Raw genomic sequence first — 20,898 nt, 5'->3', positions numbered from 1 at the left:
ATTTTAAAGATTTTTTACGTATTTTCTTAAATTTCGCATGAAAGTTAATATTTTCTTATTTATAGTTACTTAAGTAATGTTGCTTAAATTTAGTAATGTTATTTAAGTTAAGTGACATTACTTAAATTGAGTTAAAATGAAAATTTAAAGCTTTTTGATGGAATTTTACGCAAATTAAAAGAATTTTTGCTAAAAATTAAAATTTCTATCAAAAATTTTAAAAGTTTCGTCTAATGTTTCTTAAGATAAGTCATATTACTTAAGTTAAGTAACGTTACTTAAATTAAGTTTCAGAGCAATTTTACACAAAATTTTACAAAAATTTAAAGAAATTTCACAAAAAAATCTAAAATTTTACTATAAATCTACCTGTAACTTTAGTGTAGGAAGCCTTTTACTTTCATAAACGTCCAATTTTAATTCCATGACAAGTAATTAAAAAGAAAATCCAAAAAATTTCGTATTATGTAAAAGTCCGATTACGCAACGCTTAATTTTACGAGGCGAGTGTTTAAATTCTCAATCGAATGCAATTTCATCACAGGTTGAACTAAAATTCCAAAAGTACTTAGTGCATTACATTTGATTCCATCGTGGGCAGAATACATTCCGATCTAACGGTCGCGGCGCACTCATACGCGCGGTTGCAGTTTAATCAATGAAATTGATATCGTTTTTAATTTGCGTGCGCGCACTGTGTCTATTTATCTTACTACATCGCAATCGGGTGTCGGCAAACCGGTAACTCTTGGGTTGCCAAACACACGCGTGGGTATTCCACCATTCTACACACGATTGCTTATTACATCTAAGTAATTTATTATTTATTTATGCCACACGCTACAAATCGGGCGATAAATTCTATCACAGATTAGACTTTGGTATAGTTGTACGCACCGAATGATTAATTTTCTGGCGTGGAATTTTTTTTTTATTTTCGGAGCATTCTGTGCAATCGGTGTATGCAACTTGTTGTACACAACGCGGGTTTCGCTGCATTTTAGATGTAGATGAATGTATTTGGGGCATTGTTACCACTTCGATGAAGTTTAGAGCGGAGATAGAGAGAGATTAATAGTGGATTTAATAGATTTCATGTGACACCTCCGCCATTTTCTATTTGTTGTGAGATATTAAAATGAATGCAAGTGATTTATTACGTTATTAAAGTTGCATAAGCGAAAATTCATTTTTTGCGCTATTTAAATATGGAAAGTTTAATTTTTTGTAATTTTTCGTTAAAAACTTAGAAAATTTCGAAGAAAATCAAAGAAAAATTACTGAATTTTACGAAAAACTCCGTATAATAATGAAATTTGTACAATTTGGTTGGTTTTTATTAATTTTCTGGTCATAGCGTTACAGTTTCTCTGTGTAACGACGAAAATTAGGTATTTTAATTTCTAGCAATTATGAGCTAGAATATTTTTTTAAAGACATGACATCGATGGTAACATTTGAAATATTGTTGTAATTATGATCCCAACATCCCTACAAATTGCAATGCAAATTTCTATAACTTAAGCACGATTTTTCAGCTAATTTGTTGGGGTGCACGTTGCGTTACTAGAAAATCATTTAAACATAACATAAGTGAATACAACTGAGCGACGCGGAATTCATATTTAGACTTCAGGAAATATTTACCGGCATTTTTACAAGAGTAATTGAGTTTATAACCAGCGCAACAAAAGATTAAACAGATGCCAGACCACGTAAATCCCCAATATTTGTTTTTTTTTGTTTTTCGATGTTAAAATCTAATTTTTAGGTTAAATTTATTAAATTTACGAATCATAACCTCAAAAACAATTTTTTTCACTTTTTAAACGCAAAAATCGTAGTTTTCTAGCTCTGCACATATTATTTACGTTATTCCACTGTAAACATTTTCTCTACATTGAATAGAATATCCACCATCGCCTGCATCTAATGGTCTAATTATATTGTGTGCTGGCAACCCAGCTGACAAGAAAATTGTTCCCTTTAGTGCTAAATCGGTGTCGGTTTTAACGAGAAGTCTGCGCATTTTTGCGCGCAAAGATAAAGACCTACACACCGCATTCGAAGACGAAGGCAAAGGCTACGGCTAAACAGTGATTTAAATAAATGCAAAACTCTTCTCTGCGGCTTTGCGCGGCGCTCCGAGGAGACTTTACTTGTCCATCACGCGCGATCTGCATGGCGAATTTTATCTCACGAGATAAACTCATGAGTTCCTCCTTTACTTTGTTACACTTTACACACTCACCACATACAGAAATATATTATATGATAAAATATATAAAATGTATAAAATGTAAAATTATTTTCTTCACGCCAATCATGAATTATGCGATGATTTATGTCGCGATTGTGGCGAATGTAAAACGCGTTCACTCTCCAGAAGTGTTGATAAATATCAATGCATCGTAAATTATATAATGTCGCAGGACTCGCAGTTGCGGTTAACCTCCAATCCGATAAATCATCTACAGATTTTTCTATAGAGGATAAAATTACATAACCTTAACTTGCAACTAGTCGTCCATAGATGGCAGCACGTTTTTCAAGCATATATTTTCTTTATTTTTTGAATAAACTTAATAGGAATACCGGTATATATCAGAAACAATATATTGCTGAAAAATACCGGTATTTGAAAATAAAAATACCGGTATACCGGTTTTTATGCCGGTATTTCATCGGGTTTTTTTTTTCAAACCATTTTTTTTTAATTTTTATAGAAAAATATCAATTTTTGAAACTAAAAATACCGGTATACCGGTTTTCATATCGCTATACCGGTTTTTGTACCAGTTTTCACCGGTTTTTTAAATTTAAAAATTTTGTATTAAAAAATATCAGTATTTATAAATAAAAAATACCGGTATACCGGTTTTTTTCAAATTTTTTCATGTAAAAATTCGAAATAAAAGCATTTTTGTTAGAAAATCGTTACTTTGTTTGCTTTGTTTGGCGAATAAACTTAAACTCGAACTCTAACTGCGACTTGAGCGTTAAAGCCGTAAAGATGAGCAGCATGCGCGCGCTCGCGGACAAATAGATTGCTCAATTTGATAACACCGAAGATTCCAATGGTGGAATAGGGAAATTACAAAACGGAACCGCAAATATGGCAACGCGCGATTGGAAACACAATGCGCATTTTCATATTTATTTATGATTTTCGTATAGGTTTCCACCGCTTGCCTCTATGTAATAAATACGTTTTGGAATAATTGATAAAATTGTTCCGTCGTCGGACGCGCAATAATTTCCTAATGCGGTGCGCATTTAAACATTATTTTGTTGTTGTTGTTGTTGCCTTTTACGCGTTTTAGAATTTCTTTGTTCTTCACCACAGAATATATTGATATCAATAAAATCTTAATGTCATAATTTTCGTTAATTGGACATTGTTCATGTTTGTAGAAACGATAACTTTCAATTAAAATTTGAAGTATTTTTGTTTTGTGGTAACATACGGTTTTGTTTATCCAGGAAATGCAAATGGAGACCATTTCGGGCCGGCGAGGACAATGCGCGAACGATTAATAATAATTCACTTTTACACGGCTTTAATTGAATCGCTAATTGTAAGCGCTTTTTTATTGCCAGGCGTAGGATGCAGGAACAGACACGGCAGACAATAACAATGCCCAATGTCATAAATGTTGGGCGTTGAGTTTTAACTTTCTTCTATGTTTTAAACCTACGAGTTAATTTTTTATTAAGTTTTTTAGGATTATATAACCTTAAATTTTGAATATTTAATATATGCAACACAACATACTTGTTTATTTTGTTAGTTTTATGTATTTTTTCAGTTAAGTCATGTTACTTAAGTTAAGTAACATTACTTAAATTAGGTTATGATGAATTTTAAAAGATTTTGGATGAAATTTTAGGAAAATTAAAAGAATTTTCTGTCAAAAATTAAAATTTCTTGATTTAAGTTATGCTACTTAAACTAAGTTGTGTTACTTAAGCTTAAAAAGTGATTCCTAATAAAATTTTATTGATTTTTGGCGTCATTTGCTTAACTTTTGTGTTGAAATTAATATTTTCTTACTTATAGGTTACTTAAGTAATGTTTTTCAGTTAAGTCATGTTACTTAAGTTAAGTCACATTATTGCAATTAACTTAGAAAGCAATTTTGAAGAATTTTGAACGAAAATTTCCCTAAAAATTGAAATTAAGCTTAAAATTTTCAATTCTTACTAAATACTCAATTAAATTTACAATTTTCTATGTTTAAAACTAATTGTAAGCGCTTTTTATTGCCAGGCGTAGGATGCAGGAACAGACACGGCAGACAATAACAATGCCCAATGTCATAAATGTTGGGCGTTGAGTTTTAACTTTCTTCTATGTTTTAAACCTACGAGTTATTTTTTTATTATTTTTTAGGATTATATAACCTTAAATTTTGAATATTTAATATATGCAACACAACATACTTGTTTATTTTGTTAGTTTTATGTATTTTTTCAGTTAAGTCATGTTACTTAAGTTAAGTAACATTACTTAAATTAGGTTATGATGAGTTTTGAAAGATTTTTGAAGAAATTTTAGGAAAATTTTAAGAATTTTCAGTCGAAAATTAAAATTTCTTTAACCTACAATTATTTAAGTTATGATACTTAAGCTAAGTTATGTTACTTAAGCTTAAAAAGTAATTTTTAATAAAATTTTAGGCATAATTTGCTCAACTTTCTTGTTGATATTAATATTTTCTTACTTATAAGTTACTTAAGTAATGTTTTTCAGTTAAGTCATGTTACTTAAGTTAAGTCACATTATTGCAATTAACCTGGAAAGCAATTTTAAAGAATTTTGAACGAAAATTTCTCTAAAAATTGAAGTTACGCTTAAAATTCTCAATTCTTACTAAACACTCAATTAAATTTAAATTTTCTATGTTTAAAACCCTCCCATTCATTTTCTTGATGTAAAAATCCAAGATATGCAACCCAACATTCCCGCTCGTAACCTTACTTCTGTAAGTAATAAAAACACCTGCATTCTCATTAAAAAGAAGCCGTAGCGAAAAGATTCGGAATCGTGGCGCGTTTATCGCTTCTCGGAACGCGCCTATATAGCGTATGCATCGCATCGTTTACGGCTGGCGCGAAATGAAATCATAAAACGCATAATATGCGAGCGCGCGACGCGCGTGCGTAAAAATGCACCAACACACCACCACACCACACGCGCATCGAGGCGTGCGTTTCAATTGTATATCGATGCTGTCGATGATTTATACGAGCGCGGCGCGAAGGTTCGTTGCGCTCATAAAATCTGTGCCTCTCTGTGCTGCTCTCTGCGCGGCTGATAACTTTACGATACTTTTCGATTCGGCTACCAATGCTACCAATGCAAATGTGCGCACAATCCCACATGTGTGCTCATTTATCCGCCTGCAATAAACTATTTAATTCACTACTTTTAGTTTCATCGCTATCGCTATAGAAGTGTAAGTTATGCAACCAAATACACTTGATATTATTGTAAAATATCCTCTCAGCGGATAATAACCATTAATCTGTCCAAAAAAAGCCATCGACACTCGAATACCACGCAGGACGGTTAAGGTCACACTTTGGGAGCGCGCAAGCGGTGAAAAATTATTATCCCATTGCATAATCGTACAATACACTTCGATTTCAAGTGCGACTCGATTAAATACGAGTATTTTTCGAAGAGTCATTCATGACCATAATTTTTCGGTTGTTTGTTTAGTTGGAGTGAAATTTTGAAATTTTACACTTGAATGCATCGAATGCACTCAACGTTGTCGTTTACATAACTTTACATAACCTTAAAATAATAATTTTTTTGTGTTGCAGGAATTTCCATGAAAAAATCGCAAGAAATCTTCCGTCCAACACGTATCACCGACCTGCCTGAGAAACTTTTAATGTCCGGTATTAATCTACCAGGTAAATATCAAAATTTTTGTGTTTAATACCGGTATTTCGGTTTTTTTTTTCAAATTTTTCCAAATTATGACTCGTAAAACATTTAATAAATCTTAAATAAATATTGAAAAAAATTGATTTTGAAAAATACCGGTATTGCAAAATAAAAATACCGGTATACCGGTTTTTATACAGGTATTTTACTATATTTTTCAAATTTTACAAATAATGAAACGAAAAAATTTAAAAATCTTGAATCTGTCAAAAAATACTGATATTGAAAAATACCGGTATTTAATAATGAAAATACCGGTATACCGGTTTTAATACCGGTATTTTTCCAACTTTTTTCGATCAAATTTTTTCAAAATTTCAAAATTTTCTATCAAAAATCACCGGAAAAACCGGTTTTTCATCCTGAACAGAAAAACATGAAAAATATTTAATCTAAACAACAAATTCTCGTCGGCATTAAATTGTCCATTGGTCAAATTGATTAAAATCGAATTTAGAAAGTACCGTTTAAGTCCACGAGTTACGTCGGCCTTTTGTTGTTTTCTTTCCTCGCTCGAAGCTTCGAGCTCGTTATGTTAGCGCAGCAATTTTTCGAAATTTTCAAATTTCGTTTAATGTGCGCTGCACGCGCGCTCAGATCTTGATCGAGTGGCCTTTGGGTGGAGTGCGCTGCTTATGCAGATGAGGGAAAAGCGAATTCTGCGCCAAACAACACAACAAATCAAAACTGATAACACACAAACAAACACACACCGCGCACAAAAAAACTCTGTGTTTAATTAGTGCATCGTCGTGCGCATAAAATTCAAATTTCATACCTAATCTCCTCGCAAATCTCCGCGCGAAATAATTATAAACACATAAACGTGATTCGATTAAATTTACAGCGCATGCGCGGCGCATGAAATTCAATCAGTAATCACGATGAAAATCTTGTTGCCTTTGACATAACACACACAACATGCGCGCGTTCGACTTCCGTATAATTCCGCGTGCATAATTTATAATATTCACGCACACAGCCGACAGAGGGCGTTACACATTAACAGTTAGAAATGTTAATTTAATACTGCACAACTAAACGAAAACAACTTCCACTTAAATATTTTCATGCATCACGCTCAAATCGCAAATAATACATCGTTAAAACATTTTGTTTCAACGTTATACTAACGCCATCTATGAGACGACATCTGTAACTTCAAATGACACGAATTTCCCGACGTCTGACATCTGCACGTCCGGACGTGATTGCATGATAGATGATTACTGGCCTTGCGAAGACGTATGATCATCAATTCGTAATCGTTAATCGTAACCTCCATCGAGGAGTCCCAGTTGCCCAGTTGCGCTAAACATTTGATACGCTGCTTGTTACCCGATATGAAGCTTATTTATTGAAGATCTCGAAGATTGCATTTGACCCAGTGCTGGGCGCATGCACGCACCGCAAGATGGCCGGCATGCGGAAACGGCAGAGGTCGCGCGGGTCACGCGCTAATGGCGCCCGCGCCCCGGCCACACAATGACCCACTGATATCATGCGCGCATGCGCAACCGCAAATCCATAAACTCACTGAGATTCTTTTTGTATTTATGTGAGACTAATGTGCGTCGCATGCCTCATTAATTTTCTAACCTCAAAATATTTTTTATTGGGAAATATTGAAAGTAGCGCCATCTGTGTTTGTAAATCATAAACATGCAGGAATGTTGGTTGGTTGGTTGGTGTATATCTTCATTATGCACACAACACATAAAGTGTAAATATTAAAGCGACGGTTGTAGCAATACAATATTATCATTATCGGCGGTTATTTTATCGCTGTGTCTGTTTCTGCTGGCATTGACAGTGCGAAAAGAGTTAAAGTGCTTGTGTTAAAGCGTTTGTGTATTGGCGAGTGCGGTGGTTGTGCACTTCCTGGTTGGTTGGCTAAATAATTCAAAAGGCGCGTTGATTAATGGTTGGAAAGTGATAACTGTGTTGACAGATGAGTGCGCGCCGATTGCGCTTTGAGTTGAGCGTTTGCTTTTCGCGATTTGTATTTGGTATGTCGTGTGGCGCGCTTTTTGCGGTTGGCGAGCAAGGATTTAAGTGTGTCTCTTTGCGGGGCCGAAGACACACCACAATGTCGGAAAGTCACACCTTAAAGAGATAAAAAGTCAAAGTCAAGTGATAAATGTCAAGTGAAGAAATTATTTGTAAATTTTTAAATTGATTTTTTGGTAAAAACTTGAATATCTTGGGAAGTAATTGATAAAATTGAGTAAATTATATGTCAAAAGATGCAGTAATTGATAAGGTTTATAATAATATTTTAATTTAGATTTTTTGAGAATAAATAGTATTTTTTATCAATTATTAACGAATTTTTTTGCAAAAATTAAAAATTTTTAAATTTCAAGTTTAAACATCAATAATTCAAAAACTAAGAAAGATAAATTAATAATCTATACACCAATCAAAGGAGAATTTAAAGCAGATTCAAATATCATGATGAACAATAATTAAAAATGTATCCAATTAAAATTATTAACCTAAAACCAAAATATTCCAACTATTTTACTCTAATTTTTCATCTCAAAAAATTTAAAATTTAAACATCAATAATTCAAAAACTAAAAAAGATAAATTAATAATCTATACACCAATCAAAAGAGAATTTAAAGCTTATTCAAATATCTTGAAGAACAATAATTAAAAATGTATCTAATTAAAATTATCAACAAAAAACCAAAAATATTCCAACTTTTTGCTCTAATTTTTCATCTCTAAACTTCATTTTCCCACAAAATACTCAATTAAATCCTCCAAATAAAACCCTAACCTCCAAACGCATTAATTAATTACCCATAGATTATCATTCGCCATTTATTAATCCAATTAATTAATTAGATTAACCATAAAACGCAATCATTTCTGCATATGCGGTGCGTTCGAATTCGCTTCGAATGCTTCGAATTTTCCGTTTCTCACGGCACGACATGACCTGTTGCCGTTTGCACGCGTGCCTGCGCGCCCGCCGCTGATTAACATAGATTTTCATCGCGGACTCCCGGTGCACCCACACCTGCGAGTTCATCTCGGGGTTCAATCGGCGCGTTACCAAATGCGATTACGCTTTAAATACACTATACTATTCTCTGCACACATCTCTCAACAAAAAATATGAAATTAGAGAATAAAAATTAATTTATTGTTTCAGGAACTGTTGACTTAGAAGGCAGACGGATTATCCTTTGTTACGCCGAGTGTATTCTACGTGCAGGACTCAATAAATACGAAATCGCCAAGTTGCTTTTGTACTACGCTTCGATACCAAGGTAAAAAAATTGTTTTAAGTATTTTACGCATGCGTAAAAGTTATTCTTTAAGAAAATATCATTTTAAGCACTTAACGCATGCGCAGTGTTTAATTTTTTAAGAAAAATCAAAAGAAAGCAATTGACGCATGCGCAGTGCTTAATTTAAAAAAAAGATGAAATTAAGCAATATACGCATGCGCAATACTTATTTTTTGAAGTAAAAAATACAATAAAATATATAATTAAGCATTCTGCGCATGCGCATTACGAAAAACTTATTTTTTCTTAAGTAAAGCTTAAATCTTCAAATTAAAAATGATTTCCAGTGTTGATATGAGCAGTAAAGGCTTCACACTGCTCCTGATCACCAAAACCGATCAGGATAACAAAGTGCTGGAGATGCTGGACCGGTCGGCGATTCTGATCGCGAATGGGATCCGCATCGCGCGTATGATCGTCTGGCAGCGGGGCATCAATCCGCAGCACAAGACGCTAACGAGTCGCATTCAGGTAAGACGATTTTATACCAATTTTATATTTCGCTCCCGAGCGTAATTGCAACTTTTCTGCGATTCTCAACTTCTCCTACTTCCATTCAGGTTTAACACCCGTACCGATACAGATATCGTCTACATTCATAATAAATAATTGACGTTTATAATATCATCTCCTCCGCCAACTCTTTTATTATATTCACACTAGTAATAAACTAGGATTTATCGCGTTTTAAGGTTAAATATTTCATGTTTTTGTTTTGTTTGTATTCTTAGGCTGTGGTTGTATCGGATGAAGCGACACTATCGCATTACATCGAACGCGAGCAATCGCCAGCTGAATGCGGTGGCACTTCGACGCACCACGACCAATTAGAATGGGTGGAGTTTTTCAGGCAGTCGGAGCCATTCGCCGCTAGATGTCGTTCAGCGGGACGTGCGCTACTTGCAGCACTAGCACAACTTCGACAAGAGGAAGTGCCTTATCAGATTACACGGAGGTTTTTGAATCATCAGTGTCGGTAAGTAATAAAATAAATAATTTTGAGTTCAATACCGGTATTTCGGTATACCGGTATTTTTTTAAGTCAAAACCGGTATTTATAAATTTACATTTTAATTTCCATTTACAAGTTTAAAATAAAAAAACTTATAAATGTTGAGTTCAATACGGGTATTTCGGTATACCGGTATTTTTTTGAATGAAAACCGGTATTTATAAAATTACATTTTAATTTTTATTTACGTGTATTTAAAATAAAAATTTTAACTTTTGAGTTCAAAATCGGTATTTAGGTATTTTTTAATCAAAATACCGGTATTTTTAAAATTCTACCATAAACTAACAAAATGAATTTTTTTAAAGGCAAATTTCTAAAGCAGTCCAAATTGACGCCTTAACCAAAATCCGTGAAGAAGGCAAAACAACGCTTGCTAACCTAGAAGAGCGTGCGCAATGGCTGTCCGGAAGTCGCGATGTCCAACGCGCAACTTCCGATGCGAAAAACTCATACTCTGCGGTCCTACGCGTCGCAGAACGCTTAGAACAACTTTCAGATGAACGTAAGGAGCGCCTAAAGGACCTAGGAAGACTACGCGTCTTACAAGAGGAAGCTGAAGAGGTAAGTCAAGTCACATTACTTATTACTAATCCGTTGACATTGACTTTTGTGTTTATGTTGTGATCGCTGGCTTCGATTACAAATGACAAATTAGTACAGCGCAGCCATATTGGCTTAATATCTTGCGTGACATTATGTACGCACGCGTGTCATGCGTCCAGTTCTAACATGTCACAGATACCAAGTATGCCGACGCGCGCAAAAAAATCAACGACACAAAAAAAACGCAATGAAAAAAACTCGTTGTACAATTAACTAAGTTACACCAAGTGATAAAATAGAAAAATTAACCTCAAATTACGAAGATTATCATTTCAAGGTGTAATAATCATATAAATTCCATCATTAAATATATATTAGATATATTTATATTTTTTTCATTAATTTTATATGTTGAGGTTATGTTTTAACCTTAATTTAACCTAATCGATTTATTTTTGCGTTGTTTTGTCTGACGCTGTGTATTTCACGTGTGATTACACATCGAATTACAAATGCAGTCAGTGTGAGCGTCGTAGACACAATTAGTCTGAATGTCTTGAACGTCTTGCGAGTTCCTGTAACACATTCCAGATACATATCAAACAAATTGTTCCTCTTCGCTCTCCTCGCAATAAGGCTTATCTTTATCTGCATTGGAATGAAGGAAGAAATCACAAATCACGTTCAGCACGCGACACCGGTTGCAATAAAAAATAAAACAAAATGCAAACGAAGAAATTTTGAGGTTAAATCTGTGGAGATTCTGTTCTCGACATGTGTCATTCATTAGGCGTTAAGTATCAGTTTAATTTGTGTTTATAAATGCCGCTGACGAAGTCTGCACTCAATTCACGCCTTGAAAAGCGACTAAAACAACGATTTTCACTTAGGTTCTATTTATACAGCATGTTTTAAATCGTTTTTCGTAATTATTTCATAGATTTCTGCAAAATTAACCATGATTTTGTCTAGTAACGCCATCTAGGTGTGAATTTATAAGTTATTTTGACAGTTTGTTTTGATTTTAAGGTTATACTCGCGTTTTTTTGTGTTTTTCGTATTTATTTCATAAATTTATTCAAAATTAAGTTTAATTTTGTGTAGTAACGCCACCTATATGTGAATTTTATTGATATATTAGCATTTTGTACCATTTGCATTGATTTTAAAGTTATACTTGTCTAAATTTCTGATTTTCGTATTTATTTGGAAGGTGTCTTTAAAATTAACCAATATTTTGTATAGTAGCGCCACCTATGTGCGAATTATCGATGTATTTTTCTATTTTTACAGTTTGCATTGATTTTCAGGTTATACTTGACTAAATTTCTAATTTTCGTATATATTTGGCAGATTTCTTTCACATTAACATGAATTTCGTATAGTAACGCCACCTATGTGTGAATTTTTAAACTATTTTCTATATTTTTACAGTTTGCTTTGATTTAAAGGTTATTTCCGAGTGAATTTCTGTAACTGTTTGTATGTGATGTGTTCCGCGCCACGGTTAACTCGAAGTTGATTGATAACTATCACTAATTCGTCATTAGTATGCACGTCGACTCGCATAAACGCGCGCCTGGGTGCAACTCGCGCGTTTTCTTGACGGATCTCGATTGTGCGCGCGGCGTGTTCTCGTTCGCGGACGCGTTTGACGTCTCGATGGGTGGTCGTGTGTGTTTTCCATGTAAAACGCACGCAATTGCATATCTTGCACTTTTCGAATAGTCGCCGCGATGCTGGACGCATAAATAACGCCTAATAATCGCAACACACACACACACACACAACATAAGAGAACATTCGAGAAAACTATGCGGAAATGTTTCCGTGCGAAAACTATTGTGAAACAAATGAAGACAAAGTGAAAACAAACGCAAACATGTATATATGTACATGCGTATATTGTGTTACATACTTTTAACTCTCAACTCTAAACTTGAATCTATTAGAGGTTAACCACACCACGTTTATTAAATTTAGTTTAATTGTGATTTAAATTCCTCGTTCGCATGTGGAATTTAATTTATGCGCATTCCACGCGAAGGTTGACAGTTTACAAACCCGCGCTATTTATTTACAATCATTCTGATTTGTTTGGTTTTTATTCGTGCGACATTCTCGAGATTGTAGAGAAAGGAATTTCGCCTCAATTAGGCAGATGTCGTGTATTTTTTTGAGGTTAGCTTTTCGTTTTGCACGATGTGGCGGGTTTAATCGCGTGCACATATGAATTATGAATTAGCATAAATTTTTCCACGGCCGCCCGCGAGCCAGAGATGGCGAAGAGTCAAAGTGAAAATTTGCCTGCTGGCCGCGCGCGCGCGCGCTCTGCGAAAAACGAAATGAAACGAAACGAAGCGGATTCGAGGCGCTCTTACTAATCGACGTGTCGGATCTACCGATATCTGAATGTTATAAATAACAATAAACAATATACAAAGTGCATCACAATATTTTTTTCTTCAAAATTTTAATATTTTGATGCTATAAATGCAAATTTAGTAGTTTTTGTATGTTTGTGTCGTTATAACACAAAAACCACTCAACGAATTTTGATAAATTTTGGTATGGAGATATTTTGGACCTAGGGGAATAACATAGACTACTTTTTATCGCAAAAATATAACTTACAGGGTGTGCAAATTGCTATAAATTTTAATGTATCAATGTTTTTCAAATTCTACACTAATTAAAATATTAAATATTTAAATATCAATCAATAAAAAATTTATTTTCTATTTTTTAAGAAAAAAACTCAAAAATTTATTTATTTTTGCTTTAAAAACACTTTGTATAAACAAAAATCTCAAAAGAATCACGCCGCTAATCGATTTGATTAATTGTCGAGATCCATATATACCCTACGAAGATATTACTTATAACGCAGCCGTGGCTCTCCGCACAGAGAATTGAAATGCAGACAGAACGAATGAAACTCCCTGCATGAAAATGAAAACCGAATTTGTCCTGGTAAACCCAAACTGTCCTGTCCGTTCCAATGCAAGCCGCCCAATGTTCGTCGATGTCCATAAGAATCAAACCAAAACCAAACCATCAAGTATAACGAAAACCAAACCGTAAGTCCATGTTTGTCGGATCTGTCAAAACTTCCAACTCAACCTCAATCATTTGTCATCAACTACCTGGAACAACCACCAAACCGCGAACCTACAACTTTACCTTAACCAATATCCTGCCATACCCATGAACCCTTCCCAACCTGCCCACCGTCAGCCAAAACGCCACACCGTCACGTCCGGCCTGCCAACGCACGCATCGTTTACGCCAAAAATTTCAAAACCACCGTTCTGCCAAAGCCACACTTTGTTCAAATAATCTCCATTGGTAATTATACCCGTCAACATAAACATGCAGAAAATACCATGTGGATAAATTAAATTTGGAAATAAATTCATTTTTAGGTTATTTTTGGTTATTTTCTTTAAAAAAATTAATTTTATGTATTATTTTTGATATTTTTATGATGAAATTTGCATGTTGAATGTTGCTGGTTCGTGAAATGAGTGATAATTTCATTTGTGCGTGTTGAATCGTCATTTTATTGACGTTGATTTATCGTGGCACATCAACAAGCCGCGAATATTTAGTGCACCGATGAAGGCGAAAGTGTGCGCCGGCAAAAACACGAATATTGTTGTGATTAGTGACGATTATGTGTTGCCTCGATCATCAGGGGCAATCAAATCAAGGAAGAGGAATAAAAACAACTGCGAAAGTCATTGCGAGTGGATATTATGTTGAGTTACGTAAGTCTAAGTGCGCTGAGTCAAGTCCAACATGAAACCGGCCAATAAATAATATCATTGAATAAATATTTAATAGTTAGACGTCATAGACACATTAAATTTATGTCGATTGGTGCGTTTTTATGTTTTTATTGGAATTTTTGGGTGATTAGTGAGGTTATGTGGATATTTTTGGGGTTATAGGTGTAGATGAGAGTGAGATTTATAAAATAGAAGAAAATTGTTGATTTATCGCTGTTAGTTTTGGAGATATTGAGGATTTTTCATCAAAAAGGATAAAATTGAGATTTTGGTAAAAACGCGCTCAAGTGAAAACTAAAAGTCTTAGAATATTGTACTTAACAGAGATTAATCTCTATAAAATTGTCTTTCTAATGACATTTAAATAAAAATTCTATGATTTTTAGTACTTAAGTTATCATGACTTAAATTTGAACAACTTTTTGTCCGCTAATTTTATTTATTTTTCGTATTTTCATCAAATTGTGAGCGATTAATACCAATATGCGAATTTATACTTAAGTCACCTTCTACTCCGACTTAACATCTACACTTAGAAACAAAAATCACAGCTTTAACTGCAACATTTCCCGAGTTATCGATGATTAAGTCCCGAATATACTTATCACGCGCATATATTTCTTTTCTATTAATATTTCCTACAATATTTCAATATTCCGCGTTTTAAATCAATAAAACTATTACAATTCCTGTTTTATCAACAGTTACTCTCATGGATTCGTACCACGGGCCAAGAAATAATCCAATCACAATTCTCCGCATTAAAAACCGCTGACGGTGTAACAGCCATCAAAGAATTAGAGAAGAACTTCGAGAATTTCCAGTTCGACGCAATGGTAAGAGCAAACACTTCTACACCACACACAAATTATTCTGTATTTGCAGTTCGAAATGTTATTTGATTTATTAATGTGTCGGAAATATCGTCGGCGGGCATTATTTGTTTCCGTATATCATGTTATCACCGCCCGACCAGCAAAACATCAACATCAACGTACTCGTGTAATTCGTAACTCAGTTACTGCCTCGATCGCACGAGTCTACTAGTAAAACGGAAGTAAAACGAGCAACGGCGCTATTATATTATTAACATTTTCGAATCGCGCGCGGCAAAACACGTTGAAAGGCTGAAATTTATACATCCACAGCGGCAGATTGACAAGACGACCGACCTCATCGAGGAGTCGAACGGCATCAAGGAAGTAAAAGGCAAGAACCTCAAGGAGCAGACCAACCAGCTCAAGACCGAGGTGAAAGCGTTCGGCGAGCGGCTGGAGGAGCTGCGCGAACGCCTCGAGGAGGGCTCCAGATGCTTTCAACTCCTCGACTCCTGTCAGGATATCCTCGAAGACGACTCCAAGGAACAAGAAGACTTCAAACGCCTTGCATTCAAGTCCGGCAACGATAAACTCATACAAATATGCAAGGTATTCTCTTCTAACCTCCAAAACTGTCAAAAATGATGTCAAAACAAAACCTAACCTAAAAATTTCAGGTTGTAAAACCAGCTGCATCGACCGCATCCGATGATCAATCAATATTAACAAGTGAAGAATCCGCACAGGCGACTAGCACACCAGTTAAAGCCTCCTCGACACTTCGTAGACGTTCTGTGAGCTCATACGCGTTCATTTACAAGTGTAACCATCACGCAGCGGGCGTTTCATGCAACTGTTGTGAAACCGACGCGGAAAACAGTGTTTCTTATAAGCTACGCAAGAGATACATGCAAACCCTACAGAATTGTGGCTGTAACACCACTGGAACTCAACAGAAAGACACCTTGGAGCGTAAGAGTAGTGTTACTCTGGATGGAATCAAAGAAGTGCGGGAAAGTGTTGAGAATTTACTGGAACACATCGACAGCGATCGAAAATCGGCGGATAGATGTGGACGATGCGATAGTGGTGTATCCACAGCGGATAATTCCGTTGGGGATGATAGTGGATATAAGAAAAAGCTGGAGAGGTCGTGTTCCTGTCAGTTTTACAGGGAAAGCTGCGCGCTATGCAGCACGAATTCGTCTAGCACGGAGTCGAACCAAGATCATACAGAAAACCAGCAGGATTCTATTATTGAAGAGGGCAGTGATGGATGTCCGAAAAGGTATGAATTTAAAATATGAAAATTTTAGGTTATGTTTGATTTTGGTTGTGTTACAGTAGTAGCAGTGATGATATCGATGATCATTTCACTGAGGAACGTCGAACTGTCAAACCGGTACCGTCCAATAGCCATCTCTACTGCCATTCGTCGATTTTAGACCTTCCTACGGATGGCTTTGCAGAGAATACTGATCCGAAGACACAAAAGTATAACCTCAATATTTTTTAACCAATTTTTGTTTATTTTTGAATGTTTTTCAGGACTTTGTTGTACATCATGAGAGAGATGATACAAACAGAGCGCGATTATGTGAATTCATTGGACTATGTTATCGAGAACTACATTCCGGAGTTGTTGCGTGAAGACATCCCACAGGCACTGCGTGGTCAGCGCAATGTTGTGTTTGGTAATGTCGAGAAAATTTATGAATTCCATAGCCAGCACTTTCTGCGTGAATTGGAACAATGTGAAAATCATCCGTTGCAAGTTGGACAGATCTTTTTGAAGTACGATAAGAGGTTTTACTTGTATGCGTTGTATAACAAGAATAAGCCTAAGTCGGATTCCCTTATGTCAGAATATGGGAGTGCATTTTTTAAAGTAAGTGAATTAAAAATTAATTTTTTATCTTTTTTCACGGTTTTTATACACGAAAAGTTGTATTTTAATCACGGATGGAATAAAATACTTTAGTCACGGGGTGGTTAAAGTGTCATTTAGCGTACTTGATACTTAAAACACAATTTTGAATGTTTTTTGATATTTTTGTAGAGTAAACAGATTCAACTCGGCGATAAAATGGACCTGGCGAGTTATTTACTGAAACCCGTGCAGAGGATGGGCAAGTACGCCCTGCTGCTGCAGCAGATGATGAAGGCGTGCCCGGAACTCGAAGCGGGCGCCTCCGAGCGCGCGCAGAGCGAACGCGATGATTTGAAGCAGGCGGAACTGATGGTGCGCTTCCAGCTGCGCCATGGGAACGACCTGCTCGCCATGGATTCCATTCGCGATTGTGATGTACGAACGCAAACAAACATTCACTTTCACTCATAACTTCAACAACTTCAACAACATAACCTCAATTAAACCATTTTTATTTTTAGGTTAATTTGAAAGAACAAGGCCGCCTGGTGCGACAGAACGAATTCCTGGTCTGGGAGGGTCGCAATGGCAAGAAATCCCTACGACAAGTGTTCTTATTCGAGGAATTGATACTGTTTAGTAAAGCCAGAAGGTTTCCAGATAGAAAGGTATGAAAATATTCACAAAAATCAATTTTTTCTAATTTTTGCGTTAAAAATTTCAGAACCTCGATTTATACATTTACAAAAACAGTATCAAGATGACCGATATAGGACTCACGGCGAAAATAGGCGATAGCCCCACTAAGTTTGAGATTTGGTTCAGAAAACGGAAGCCAAACGACACTTTCACCCTACAATCGATGACTGAAGATATTAAAAAGGCATGGACTGAGGAATTGTCACAATTGTTGTGGAAACAAGCTATACGTAACAGAGGTATGCAAATATAACCTCAAAATATACTCATAACCTAAAAATATCTTTAAAAAATCCATTTTAGAGGTGCGAATGCAAGAAATGTCTTCAATGGGCATCGGAAACAAACCCTGCCTTGATATTCGACCGAGCAAAGATCAAATCAGCGATAGATCGATTAGTTTCGATCAATTATCACGAAGTAAGTATTTTTCACTTAAAATTTTAGGTTATATTTTTAATATATGTTTTATATCAAAGCTGCACCGAGATTTCGAAACTCTATCGTTGGCCCCTCATCGACTGACACATGCCGAAGCGTAAGACGTCCACATTCGGTGATATCTATGTCCAGTGTATCCTCTGGAAGCACAAGTTCCGGAGGCAGTGGACATACAACAACCGCACCGACAAATTTGATCAATTTAGGTTATGATGCTACTAATTGTGGTGATAACCCAAAGGTTTACAATCGCTCCGGGACTTTGAACAGTCAATGTTCAGTTGGTAAGTGAAAAAGTCTCAAAAATGTTAAAAAAAAGAAGAAAAATTGCTATTTTTGTGCGTTTTCATGCAGAAAGTGGAATTATTTCGGACATTTCGCTGAGTCACGACGAATGTTCCGACAGTACGACACAACACACGCATTGGCCACCCGAGAAGCAATCCTCGGATGCCCCACCGGCGAAAATCGACGAGATAACGCCCATTCATTATGTGCCAGATGATCTACCTGTTAATATTTAATTCTACGCCCAGACATAACCTAACCTAACCTAATTGATGATTCTAACAGCGAGTAGCCGATAAGTGCATGTGTATATATTATTATTGTAAACGTTAATTTATTCTCCGTATGTATTCGAATTTATTTTACGTACTAACTAAAGATCGACGCAGGAACCAAACGCAACTATTTAATCGCAAGAAAACAACGTAACGCAACGACGGAATAATCACGTACTAACTCAACTTGTGCACAAATCAATTGACTTTTTATGAAAAGATTACTATTTATACACCACTCTATGCATGATAGAGGATTTAAGAGTTTATATATTTTGTACTTAGAGCTTTAATATTCTGTTATACCAGGCCGTAATTAATATCATCTGTGGATGTGAGATGTGCGAAGAATTTGCAGGAGACGTAAACAGGAGACGAATGTTTTATATTCCAATCATTATTACCTACTATTATATACCTAATGTAATAGACTTAATTAAATTACATTCAATTGAATCGATTCTGTAAGAGCTAAGAAGATGTATGATTTTTATAGTCAAGAAATATAATTTAGAATACCTAACACTGCGTGAGTGTTATGTTGGTTGCCTATGTTTGTTAGTGATGGAAATTTAAGTGTTTCACATACCGGTTGGTGTGATGGATTGGACTAGCTCAAAACCAAGGACATAATCATGGATATAATACTGATATAGTATTGTATTCATGGCTACCCTCCGGTAGGGAGCATCACCAGACCTACCTTGTATATTTTCAATGATGTGAGGGGGTTTGAAGTGGTTTCGGCACGCCATCTTGTTGTAGAATTGTCTTTACTGATTTTTACTTTTCACAGAACTATACTATGTGTACGTTATTACTTTGAAAGCGACACGCACAACACTGCACTACACTACCAATGTTTTTATCTGTAAAAATACAAAACAAAACATTTTAGATGTAAACAAGCCGAAGTAAGGTGTGAATACACAAAAATATGCTGAGTCATTGTGCCGCGATACTTTTACGATGGTCTGCGCGACGTAAACATGAAATCTTGATGCGAAGCCAACTGATAAGACGCCTCTTTGTGATATTGACAAGTTCAAGCGCAGCGATGGACTGTGCAATCGCGAATTCACACACAAATGCAAACACAAACTAGTTTATAGTATACTACAAGTACAATTAATTTGTCTAATAATTTAAATAAACCAAGATATTCAATATGAAAACTCATTTCTAACGCGGTGTGTAGGCACACAGCAAATTTCATGATTCTGTTTCAACATGGCGTCGCGTCTTTTTCAAATGACGAGCCGTTGTGTGCACAAAAACAGATTTTTATGTGTTTTACATAAAGTAGAAAGATAATATGTAGTTTAACTTACTCCTGACGGTCGGGGGCACTGATGTTCACTGTTGTGGAGATGTTTTGGGAGGTTTTTCTTAGTTTTTCTGTGTTTTTTCTGTTAATTCGGCACCGGGCGCACGCAGCGTGCTGAAACTCAACGCGGAATGCGCGCTGAGGGTCGCGTCGCGCCGGATGCGCGCTTCGTGCAGATTGTCTTGCGCAGTTGATACTTGCCAAATTCTAACAAGATAAATAATAAATTCAATGGAAATTTATTAATACAAATCGTACTTTGTTTATAGATTAATTGCATTAATTAAAATAAAGATTTATTTTTACATTCTTCTTTATACTTTTATAACTTTTGCAAAGAATAACCTAATATGTATATTGGGTTGCCTATGTCACAGGGGTTCTTGTTATATTAATTTAAAAAAGAGACAAATTAATAACAATCATAAATATTTATACAGTGATTACATACAATTATGACTAAAAATATCCTCAGGAAAATATTTGTGTCAATGTACTAATACTATTAATAATCTGATGTGATTTACAAATCCGCCACGAGTAATGATATGGCGAAAGCGGCGAAAT

At 35.4% G+C, this 20,898-nt stretch overlaps 1 protein-coding gene and 1 long non-coding RNA gene across 5 annotated transcripts in view; one reads left to right on the top strand and one right to left on the bottom strand.

Annotated features, from left to right (window-relative positions):
- Positions 1 to 19,527, top strand: part of LOC135793505 (uncharacterized) — a 115,885-nt gene extending 96,358 nt beyond the window's left edge. For 3 of the 4 annotated variants that reach the window (XM_065304500.1, XM_065304502.1, XM_065304503.1), the window contains 16 exons: positions 5,833 to 5,925; positions 9,126 to 9,243; positions 9,552 to 9,735; positions 9,996 to 10,240; positions 10,585 to 10,840; positions 15,318 to 15,449; positions 15,762 to 16,040; positions 16,109 to 16,719; positions 16,776 to 16,925; positions 16,980 to 17,319; positions 17,491 to 17,736; positions 17,823 to 17,969; positions 18,026 to 18,239; positions 18,304 to 18,420; positions 18,480 to 18,725; positions 18,796 to 19,527. In XM_065304500.1, the coding sequence (XP_065160572.1) occupies positions 5,833 to 5,925; positions 9,126 to 9,243; positions 9,552 to 9,735; positions 9,996 to 10,240; positions 10,585 to 10,840; positions 15,318 to 15,449; positions 15,762 to 16,040; positions 16,109 to 16,719; positions 16,776 to 16,925; positions 16,980 to 17,319; positions 17,491 to 17,736; positions 17,823 to 17,969; positions 18,026 to 18,239; positions 18,304 to 18,420; positions 18,480 to 18,725; positions 18,796 to 18,965 (3,548 nt within the window). In that variant the 3' untranslated portion in view covers positions 18,966 to 19,527. The remainder of the gene's footprint in view (positions 1 to 5,832; positions 5,926 to 9,125; positions 9,244 to 9,551; positions 9,736 to 9,995; positions 10,241 to 10,584; positions 10,841 to 15,317; positions 15,450 to 15,761; positions 16,041 to 16,108; positions 16,720 to 16,775; positions 16,926 to 16,979; positions 17,320 to 17,490; positions 17,737 to 17,822; positions 17,970 to 18,025; positions 18,240 to 18,303; positions 18,421 to 18,479; positions 18,726 to 18,795) is intronic. The other variant, XM_065304501.1, reaches the window with a different exon arrangement.
- Positions 1 to 20,502, bottom strand: part of LOC135793513 (uncharacterized) — an 80,627-nt gene extending 60,125 nt beyond the window's left edge. The window contains exons 1-2 of the long non-coding RNA XR_010548643.1: positions 20,336 to 20,502; positions 19,708 to 19,873 (exon numbers count right to left, since the gene is read on the bottom strand). This is a non-coding gene — a long non-coding RNA (uncharacterized lncRNA). The remainder of the gene's footprint in view (positions 1 to 19,707; positions 19,874 to 20,335) is intronic.
- Positions 20,503 to 20,898: the final 396 nt, after the last annotated feature.

Source organism: Atheta coriaria, unplaced genomic scaffold (genome assembly GCF_025399875.1).
Source record: "Atheta coriaria isolate IRGN ID8LTWV9N9 unplaced genomic scaffold, Caltech_Dcor_3.1 hic_scaffold_6_pilon, whole genome shotgun sequence".
Classification (NCBI taxonomy): domain Eukaryota; kingdom Metazoa; phylum Arthropoda; class Insecta; order Coleoptera; family Staphylinidae; genus Dalotia; species Dalotia coriaria.
Note: the sequence above shows the minus strand (reverse complement) of the source record. Positions and strands in the feature narration are given on the sequence as shown.